Here is an 11,423-nt window from a genome sequence, read left to right as displayed (position 1 = left end):
GTGCCAACTTCCCCTCAGACTTTTGATCACCAAATGTCTAGTCAACTTTTGACCCACTTCAACTTTTTTCTTGTCTAGTCCTGCTAGGACTTCCACTACCTAGTTTCCAACTAGGTATTCGCCTACTAAGACTTCCCACTGTCTAATCTCCAGGTAAGACTTTTTCAGATAAATATCTGATCCTCTCTTAATCTACTTAACCTTTTCTCTCGCATATTATTAAATATTAAAACTCAAATTCGAGTCAACTCAAATTTAATCAAACTATCAACCTTGATCCACGAACAATTACACTAATAACATGAAGCATTGATGGATGTAGAAAGATTCAATTGGATAGAGCAAGAAGAGATTATCAAGTGCTATTATAGAATATCCAACTAAAACTTCAGCCCTTTGGAAAGGAATTTAGTTATTTTTCTTACTGGACGCAGACAAAATATACTAACACATTAAGTAGATAATTGTGAGAGTTTTCGGAGTAGAGAAACAAGTCAACCATGATCAGGTGATAAATCGTTAAGCAAGATCTACAAGCGTTCTTTGACTAGGTTCACATTCAACAGCCATCCAACGCTATAATAAACGTCTCTCCGAGCAATTATATCATTTGTAAACCCCAACTAATGTACAGTTTCCCAACAATCAAGCCCGTGTGTACATTTTACAAAGAGGTTATAAGTTCACTTCACCCAGCCCAAATCCTATCCAATCTGTCGACGCTCCTCCTCCCTCTATCGATTTGATCTATGTGCTTTCCGGACTTAATGAAGTAATCTAAACTCCTCCTTGACTTCTCTATTTGATCGTATGATGTGTCCAGTTTTGCCAACCTATCCAAATTGTAAGACTTCTGATCCTTGCTCCTCAACTTATCTGTGCTTGGCTTTGATTTTTCTCGGCGACTGGTGCTTTTCCTCGGTGGTTCCAAGAAATCAGTGATCTTCCTGGACAATTCAAACTGATCTGGGTTTTTTCTCCAGGTGCTCCTCTGTGAAGGTGTTTTCTCAACGGTTGCTATGAATTTTCTGAGGTGCTTGATGTACTCAGGGAAAAGTTCCAAGTCACAATGTTTTCCTCCTTTTAGCCAGAGCGGTTCATACTTCTCCTTGCATAATTCCCACAGTTTCTTGCCATGAGAGAAGTCGACAACTTCATCAGATGTGCCCTGTAGAACAGTGTATCTAAGAATCAATGATGGCATTTAGTCTGCACAAACTATTATAACAAAGTAGTCGCTTAAAGGTAATTAATAGTTTTTGCACTCTGCCAAGTTCTGAAAGTGCATATGTACTCTGAAAAGATGCAAATATTGTGTGCATTTATACAAGACAGAGGAAGGTTCCCTGAAGAACTTAATAATTCCCTGTCTGAAACTTCATATGCACTGGTAAACAATATATTCTATATATATTATATGATTTCGATCTACTACTTCAAGTTGTATCATAGCATATTTGCATTATCCCAAGGTAAACCATGGAATTCTCATTTATAGAACAATGCTGATGTGTATGCACTAGGATAAAGTGCAAGTTTTATCGGTGCCAAATTAAACCTTATTGAAATAAGTGATTCCAGAGCATTCACTTGCAGAAAGCAGAACAAAGCGTCAAACTAGCTCTTTATAACAAGGCTATTGATTTATAAAGTAAGCATGTAGATGAAAACTGGATATAAACATGTTATTGCAAAGAGAAACTGATGGGAAAAAGCTTTAGAAGGTAAGATGTAAAATGAACTGGACAGAATAAATTTTCATGACTTCTACTAGAAAAGGGCCAGGTTTACACCATGATACGGTACCCTTTTGCCGTAAGCATACTTAAAGTATAAGTTTTCATAACTAAGAGAAAGCATACAAGGAGATTTTATGTGGAGTGGGTAGTTATTTTCAAAAACTACTCAACTATTACTTTTACACGTTAGTTATGCTCACAGATAATCAGCCTTGATAACCAGAAAGCAAATTATAGACTTAATTTTGTTGGATGACAAGGAGTTTGATTGGTGGCAGGATAGTGTACCAGGTGAAAACTGAAAGTCATTGATAAAAGCAAAAACCTTCAGTTGCACTTCATTTTTATCTGCTCATAGCAGTATCAGATATCTATGTATATTTGAACATTTATTTACCGACAATGAACAACCAAAGTGGATCGCATAACAGATTACTAAAAAGTTCAATGGCCCTTCAGATTAGTTGAAACATATTAGTGAACAGGCTTTGGATGTCTTGTTTCAACGAATGTGTTAAATCAGTATAATAGCTTTTTCAATTTTGTAAAATATCTGGCAGACGTAAAGAAGAAAATACAAATTTCTCATCCCAAAAAAATGTGTTATTTAACACAAAAGCCAATTCTATACAAATAAATATAAAATGAGCGACAAATTATACTTACATGAATTACTAGCACAGGACAGTTGACCGATGATATTTTATCAATATTCTGCAAACAAAATTAACTAGAAAGTTAAGAAATTTAAAATTTAAGATGCAGAAACAATAAAAGGAAAGAAAACTAGCATATATGAAATTTAACCTTGTAGATATCAAACCAGTATGTACGTTTCACTGGATACATTACTCTTAAACCTGAGAGTATGGGGCTATGCAACACACCGGCTCGTAAGAAAGGCAGGCGAGCAGCCAAATCCACAGTTGGTCCACTGCCTACAGATTGCCCATAGAGAATTATTTCTTCCTCCTTGGCACCATAGTTCTCTTTGAGGCACTTATAAGCAGCCTCTATATCAGCATATGTGTTTTGCTCACTTGGCTACATAAATGAAAATTGTGAATTATTATGAACCTTATTGCTAAGTTATCAACCAGGAAAATCCAGAAATTGAGTTACAAAAACAAATATATAAACCTTTCCCGTTGATTGTCCGTATCCAGAATAGTCATACCTGAAAATATACAAGAGCTTTAGCTGAATTGCAAAATGTCATGGAACCATTTATTATTTGCTAGCACGCATTAAAGGGATATCAACTCGAGTACACTATCTTGTTTCTCTTGAGCGATCCATATAATTGCTTGAATATCATCATGCTAGTCTCCTTTAAGCACTGAACCTTTCTAACTATAACAATTTAAGGTTTGAGGTGAGGGAAATTCTTTGAAAATAGCTAATTCTTTTACTGCGAAATTCATTCTGAAGCACTTAGAATGAAGCAAAACAAACACATTAGGACATGTGACATCAACCCAAAAATATTTACAAAGTCTTGGTTTCACAAATTTCAGAAGTTAATGATAGGAAGTTGGCACGTTGTGATTAGCAAGTCAGACAGTAGGATTACTTGTTCACCTACAAACAAAAACAAAAGGAATCTAGTTTGATACATCTTACATCTTTTATATGAACAAATTAAAAATGTAACTCAGTCTAGCCACTTTATCTGTGACAACTTCAAAAGAGATGTTGATAGCATACAGAAAATTATGGGTTTTCATTCCTCTGAATATATGATTCCCTTTAAAAGATGACTATGAATAAGAGATATCCTAAGTCCTCTTGGCACATCTTCTTTGATGTTGTTCCTCTGTCGACCTGATGAAGAATGAATACCAACTCATATCAGATTATCTTGCAACAGCAATTTGCAGACAAAGAGGTCCTCAACCAAATTTGGTTCAATACCAAGTCACTATCAAACTTTCTTCCACTAATGCATCCACATAATCAAATTACAATGGATCTCCATATCTCTGATAGCACTTGTATGGGTTGAGAACTCACTTGACTGACATGGAAAAGTAGCTAGAAGCTCCACTAGTAAGGAGGACAGCCACCGGTGAATTCCAACTTGAGGAGAGACGGTTGGGGTAGGGGATATACATGGAATTTTGTTTTCCTTTCTTTTCTTTCTATGCATTTAAATGAACATAGTAAGGATCATTTATATTTTCGTCCTTCATTTCTTGCTTCCCTTCCTTTCCATCTTCATCCAACAAAGTAAACGCAGAACCCATGGTGACTAATTAAAAGGTATAACAGAATAGTGGAAAGAAGAGAGGAAAACTACAAACAAAGAGGTTAAATATGAAACTTATGTGCCCTTTTATTGACAGGAAGATATCACTTCCCTTGAGTGCAAAAAGAGTTAGATATGATCTGAATACAAAATCAGTATTATGAATCACAAGGTTTATCACTGAATTTATGCTATACAACAAAAATAAAATAAAATCAGTCTCATTCTGTATTTTCCAAATATTCATGGAAATGCAGTATCTCAGTATCTAGATGCTCAGCTTAGTGCTGAACTTAATTTGTGGTCACTAAGCATTCCCAATCCATTAAATTGATAGCTAAATTGATGCGTTAGATGGTAACAAAGAACCAGAGATGAAAGTATTGATCATGAAACACTAGATTTTTGACATCCTTAGGGCATCTCCAATGGAAACATAAGGTTTTTCCATTTTCGAGGTGCCACGTCATTGTCAAATCAAAAGTAAAAAACCTCACTCTTCTCTCCACTGTAAAAAAAAACCTCCATACAACTTTTTTTATGGGTCTCACACTCAACAATTCACATATCTTTAAAAAAACCTCAATTATTTGTTAATGAGTCACTCTTATATCACCTAATTTGTTAAAAAAATATTAAAAATTTATAAATTTAAAAATAAGGAATACAACATTAAATAATAAATTATTACGAATAATTTATAAAAAATAATCTTTTACTGATCGCACTCATAGCATGTCCAAATATGTTAAAACCAAGTCGGCTCGAAGCTGATGATGTACTTGATTATCACGTAGCTCGCAGTTTCTTCGAAGATATTCTTCAAACTCTTGGGTAGAGCCCTAAAATATCTGTACCAGAGGATCTTCATCATTCGACCAATTTCTTACTGCATCCCCCTCATCTTCAATAATCATGTTGTGTAAAATAATACACGTATACATGATATCCTTCAAGTTATTTTTATACCAAAATCGTCTTGGACCTCTGATCATTGCCCAACGAGATTGAAGCACTCCAAATGCTCGCTTGACATCCTTTTTTACAGCTTCTTGTCTTTGTTTGAACATTTTTTTTTTCTTGGAATCTTGGGGGCTCAAAAAACTCTTAACAAAAGTAGCCCATTTTGGGTAAATCCCATTAGTTAAATAGTACCCTTTTGAATATTGTGTGTTATTTATTATAAAATTAATGTTTGGTGCATTTCCTTGTAAAACTTCGTTGAATAAAGGTGATTCGTTAAGCACATTGATATCAAAAGCGTGTCATATCTCTGCAGATGCAACCGCTTCAAGCACAATTGTTGGGACTCATGATCGCCTCTAGTAAATTGGCTTTTCCAAGCAATGGGGCAATTTCTCCATTCCCAATGCATACAATCAAGGCTACCCAACGTACCAGGGAAACCATTAGGCAATCATACACTGACAGAAACATTGGATGTCAGAAACATTAGGCCTTCTTAAGTATTGTGGCCCAAATACTTCAATCACACATTGACAGAAGTTGATCAAGCAATCTAAAGCAGTTGTTTCACTCATGCATAGGTATTCATCACAATGGTCGGTAGGTGATCCATACGCCAATTGACGGATAGCTGCCGTGCATTTCTGAAGGGGTGACAAACCACGTCTTTCCACTGCATCAACCCTCCATTTAAAATATTCTGAATGATGTCGCAAGGCATTGACTATGCTAAGGAATAACTCTCTTCACATCCGAAATCACCGTCGAAATACTTCATCAGAATATACCAGCTGATCAGAGAAATAATCATTCAAGAGGCGATCATGTCCAACTTCACGATCTCGATTTAAATACCTTCTATGAGTTCTGTCGAAAGAACTTTCAGCTGCTAGAACTTTCATTTCTTCATGCTCTAGTAGCATCAGCGTCATTTGATCCAAGTCATTATCTAAATTCGCCAAAAAAAATTTTCACTGATCACGGAGAATAAAATGCCTAGAGCGATTAGGATCGTGAGACATTTGAAATAAATGAATACTATCAATGTGGTTGAAAAGACAATGTTAGTAGAATGGAGTATTCTAGCTTCCATACATGAATATATAGAGGCATTTGTAACGAGTAGTTTTATAACGACTAGTTTCTAAGATTTATTTTTATAATGGCTAGTTTGTAAGGGTTATTTGTAACCGCTATTTTTAAACTAGCTAGTTTTATAACGACTACTTTTATAGCGGTCACTTTTATCCACCTCTAGTTTGTTATGGACCATTTTTAAACCGGTTCTTTATAACTAATGGACAATTATTTCTCCTAGTTTTAGGAAACTCATTTTAATACAAATAACATTAATATAGATAAAAATGAATTACATGGTTGAAATAAAAAATAACAAATTTTATAAAGATAATGTTGAAAACATCCACTACATACCATATTTCTTTTTAATATTTTCACAAAATTTAGAATGTAACTTAAGCTAATATGTCATCTCACTAGTATCCTTCGTAAAGATTTCATACTCCTTCATTATCATCTCATGCTTTTGCGTTTCAATTTAGTTGTCTTTGTAATTCTTCCATTTTTTGCCATTTATTATTGAATTCTATGTCATCAATGTCCCTTTTTAGACCTGCATTTTCACTACCTTTTGCCCCATTAGACGAGTATGGACTTCACAATCATCTACGTCGATAGGAGCATCCGGATTGGATGAGGATGTGTGCCCTCTTGATTCTGAGGTCTTGGATTGTTTGTTAGCACAATGACCAACTTATGTGGAGCATATTTTTCACCATCTCTGAGAACTCACCAAACATATTCATAGTCGAAGGACTTGTTGCAATGATTTGCCTGCCACATTTTATGTGCTCTCATGAGCACATCCTCGTTGCTCCACCCGCTTTCACAATATGTACAAAAGTTGTATATTGCTGTAAATTCATTCACCATCAGATGGAGTCTATAGAAATGTGATTTTACCTTCACCAAGGTCGCTCCACAAATCCATCAGGTCGATACTTGTTGTAGTAATCCGCAATTCATTTCCCGAAAGTTTGTTCTTTTGATCAATACAGATGATTGGATCGATGCTAATATTGATCCATGTCTTTGCAAGGTGTATCTCTTCATCCATTGACCACTTGGCTCGTTTGGTGTTACACACACCCAATTTCCCTTCATTGCTCAACTCTGGAACCTCATATGGTGTTACTGATTCTTTGTCGGTCCCAGATACATCTATGTTAGTCATTCTTGATTCGTCTGAGAGCATGAATGTGCGTTGTGGAGAAGAAATTCCTTAAGAAGGAGGTGACATTACGAATTGGTTTGCTATAGACTGCCAATATTCAGGAGGATACATATAAAATGGAGGTTGAGGGGCATTACTCGGAGGAGCCGACAAGTTTTGAGAACTTTAAAAATTTGGAGGAAATTGTGGAATGTATGGAACATTTGAAAAATTTTAAGGATAGTATGTGGAAGTAGAAAACTGAGAATATTGAACATCATGACGATTGCGTGAACTTTGCAAAGTTGCATTTTTAGAATTGAAAAAAATTCTAAAACCTCCACTATAATTTGGATCCATTTTGAAAGAACAAAGGATGAAATGAATTACAAAAAATAAGAATGGAATGACTTGAATGTGAAAAACTTAAAAGAGAAGATGATATATATAAAAACCAAAATGAACTGTTGCAAACCGTCGGGAAAAAAATTAGTTGGGAAAAAAACGATAAGATAAAACGGTTGAAAAAAAAGGGTAAGGAAACCAACGGTAAAAAAACAACAGCTAAAAAAAATCAGCAAAAAAATGCAGGGAAAAACAAGCTCAACAAAACAGTTAACTCATATTAAAATATATATATTTCTTTTAACTAAGGCCCAACTCCCTCAAAAACCTAGGTTCGAAATATCAAACCCAGCCACAGGTTTTTTGAAAAAAATAACCTGGCCACAATGTGAGTGATTACACTGAGCCTAAAAATTTCAGTTTCACCAAGAAAATCTCTACAAATAAATCACATGAAACGATCCTAAAACAATAATTTGGATGCAATTTGCAAAACAAAATACATCTCCACGTCTATGTTGAGATCCAATCAACTCCAAAAGGGAAGAATTTCCAGAGTTAGAAAACACTGTCTAATCAGCTAATCACTATTTATTCACATATATATTGGGACTCATTGATCAAAATGAAGTCAGACTGTTATCTAGGTACAATTACGAGCTTCAATGTCCTCCGGGGCATGGAGCGTTGGAAAAGTTGGGCTGGGGACTCCCAGCTCATGGAGGTTCGAAACTCGTGCAACACATCCCTGCTTGAGGATTTACGAAAATTCATAGTTATGGGTCATCCGTCCAAACCCAGCTGGGTTTCCAGATTTACTTGGTGGCCGGTGGGAAACTTTTGTGGGACAAAGCCAAAGTTGCCTTCAGAATTGGTCGGATAGGAAGAGCTGGATACCCAAGATTCATTCACACACAACAAACAACTATATTTCGACCCAAACAAACAAGTACTACCTTAATGTGCACCTTTGTCTAAATTATAAATCCAAAGAAGTAAAACACCACAACGATCTCCAAATCGAGTCAAATTTCCCTTTGAAAATTACTATAATTGGATAAAAGAACAATTTTTCCCCTAAAAAAAAAATTAGGAAGCTAAAAAAAAATCTCAGCCATCAGACTTCGATTTTTTCAGCAACAAAACTCAGCAGAAGACTACACAAAGGGAGGGCCAAAGAATCTCCGTACCCCAAGAGGTTGACGCGAAGGTGAATGCTGAGTTCGACGAAAAGCTCGTACATCTGGCCGAGATCGGCGGCGTTGCCGTGCGAGTAGAGGACGGTGGAGATGGCGAGGGGGTTGCGGACGTAGATGGCAACGATCTCCGTGCCACGCCGGGTGGGGAGGCGGAGCACCTCCACATTCTCCCGGTGAGGGTAGATGTTGAGCCGGACCACCCCCGACTCCGACTCCGTAATCACCTCGTACGATGGCGGCGAAGGTGGGAAGAACGCCAGCTTCGCCGCCACCGAAGACGTCACGCCGCCCATTCTCTTCGATCTCTCTCCTCCTCCACTCTCTCTCTCTCTCTCTCTCTCTCTCTCGCTGTGTGGGTGATCCCCTTTCTCTCTCCCTATCGCCCGTGGCGATTTGGGGAGGGAGAGTACGGAAGGATTTATCGATTAAATCTAATAATTATATCTTTATCTTTTTTCCTTTTTTTGGAAATTCCGAGCGGTTAAAAGTAAAGCGAAGCTTTGCTTTGCATTTTTTTTCTCTTTCTTTATTTTTTCGATAAGTGCCATGTGGAGTGTGATTGCTTTTTGCAAATTAAAAACGGTTTAAAATAAAGGAATAAAAAAGAAATCAATAAAGAAGCAAAAGCATGTGGAGCTCTGTGCCCGAAGAAATAAAAAAGAATGGTGATGCTTAATTTAGGCCATTATTTATTTTATTTTATTTTATTTTTAAATGTGGGCAATAAATGCGGAGCTTATCCTCCGAGGAATATAGCTAAGGCCACTCTAACGTCATCAGTATCTAGGAGAAAATGGGATAAATTAAAATTGAAATTTTGCATTGATATTTATTTTATTACTGTGTCGGCCATAACTATAATTATTTCTTTAAGTAAAAAATTATAAATAATTGTCGGAATATAATTTTCCGAAATTTCCGCGTGAACAGAGGCTGAGGCCATGCTTCCTTTTGGGAGTTGAACCGGGTCGCATGTGCTTTTAGATTCCGAATTATACGTTTCCATTTGTCCTCATTGTTATCTAAATCGAATCCGACAGCCACCAAATCTTAGCGTGTTAGGCTGGATATCTGTTACTGAATGATCTACTCTGGATTCATTGAAATCTCCTTTATCTTAAGAAATCAATCGGGAGAATTTAAATAAGTAGAATGAGCATTTAAGGGTTTTTTTTGACAATTCCCCTTTGGACGGGTTCTTTATTTCCATCAAAGAAAAGCAAATGACGCAGAGCAGTAGGGCGACGAGTACTGACGCGACACGTGGTCTTTAGCTTCGTGCGCAAGCGTTGGATAGCGGAAAGAATGAGTAGGCAAGCGGCTTGGATTCAGGTGACGTGTCCCCTCCGAGTGGAATCAGGAAAACATCGATCGATAATTGGAGAATAAAGAAGGTATTAAAATTCAACTCTCCACAACGTTCTCGAGCCTTGCACTTGAGCCTCGGCCCTTCCACCCTTCACCAGCTGTGAGCCCAGTTTTATACAGACACGCGCCCACATTTGTCATGCACATGTACTAAGGTAAATTAAGTCCTATATATTTAATATCTCATATCAGGTAAGAATTTAGGAATATAAAAAATCGGTAGGAAATACAGTAAATAAAAAAGGATTGACATGTGAAAAGATTCAATTTATTCGATATATTCGAGAGACAAGGAATTATAAAAGAGTTTATCGATGGAGCTAAAAGAATGCATACGGTATATTCAAGAGATGAGAAATTAGGAGAAAGACTATTCAAAAAAAAAAGTTATAATTCAGTTCGAGTGAACTCAATTCTAAACTATCGAATCATCACTTAGACGAACAGAAGAGGGAATGATCAAATCTGTACTTGACCACTCCATGCGCCTCCAATGGATTGGAGGCGTCTTGCTGATAAAAAAAATATGGAACCGCCACATCAGCGGTCCCCCTAGAGCCGGTCCCACGGATATGGAGGGAGGTAAATGCAGGTACACAGGTAGAAAGTACATGGCGGAGGCGTCCTGCTGATGCCAAGACCTAAGGTGCTCCAATTGATTGGAGGTCCTCAAATAAACAAGATGTAGGACTATAGTACATGTGAGAGGCGGGATAAATCACGTGGTTTTAAAAAACTTATCTTTTTTGATTTTATAAACCAAAGTGCGCAACGAAATTCAAAACAAAAATAAGAAAACACAAGTACGCGATAGGTTTACTTGGTTTGGATACTTTGACAACTCCTACTCCAAGACTCAAATGCCTCGGACTTATCTATGAGTAATCCACTAAATTCTCTTTCGGAAGCGTCGGAAAAGTAATCTGAATACAAATAATCAAAGGAAGTGTAACAATCCTACACTTCCTCTATTCAACAATAAACAATAAATAATTACAACTTAAATTAAAATATACCAACTCATAATAAATGGAAGTAAGGGCTTGAAGTCGGTGTCACAATGTCGTAGCAGAGCAGCTGTGCGATCGGAACAACAGAAGAATCATTTGAGCTCGGATATTAGTTGTGTATTGAAGAGTGGTCGAACCTCTCCTTTGTAGAGTATTAGAGGCGTCTCTAATGCCACTGGAGGTTCCTTTGTTGAGGGGTGACTCATATTTGGATAAAGGTTAACATGAGGGATGTTATGAAAGAAAAATCTGTTAAGATTTTTCTTAATAAAATTATTTTAAGATTTTATATAATAGAATTTTGTTGTGATTTTT

At 36.6% G+C, this 11,423-nt stretch overlaps 1 protein-coding gene across 1 annotated transcript; it reads right to left on the bottom strand.

Moving 5' to 3' along the window:
• Nucleotides 1-482: 482 nt before the first annotated feature.
• Nucleotides 483-9,161, bottom strand: LOC122001065 (alpha/beta hydrolase domain-containing protein 17C-like). Its single transcript, XM_042555640.1, has 5 exons — nucleotides 8,722-9,161; nucleotides 2,880-2,916; nucleotides 2,547-2,783; nucleotides 2,406-2,453; nucleotides 483-1,168 (listed from the first exon to the last, which is right to left on the bottom strand). Exons 1-5 carry the CDS (start codon nucleotides 9,021-9,023, stop codon nucleotides 689-691), a joined length of 1,104 nt encoding a protein of 367 aa, XP_042411574.1. The 5' UTR covers nucleotides 9,024-9,161; the 3' UTR covers nucleotides 483-688.
• Nucleotides 9,162-11,423: the final 2,262 nt, after the last annotated feature.

This window comes from Zingiber officinale, chromosome 7A (assembly GCF_018446385.1).
Source record: "Zingiber officinale cultivar Zhangliang chromosome 7A, Zo_v1.1, whole genome shotgun sequence".
NCBI lineage: Eukaryota > Viridiplantae > Streptophyta > Magnoliopsida > Zingiberales > Zingiberaceae > Zingiber > Zingiber officinale.
The sequence above is the reverse complement of the archived record's forward strand: the minus strand, read 5'-3'. Positions and strand labels throughout refer to the sequence as shown.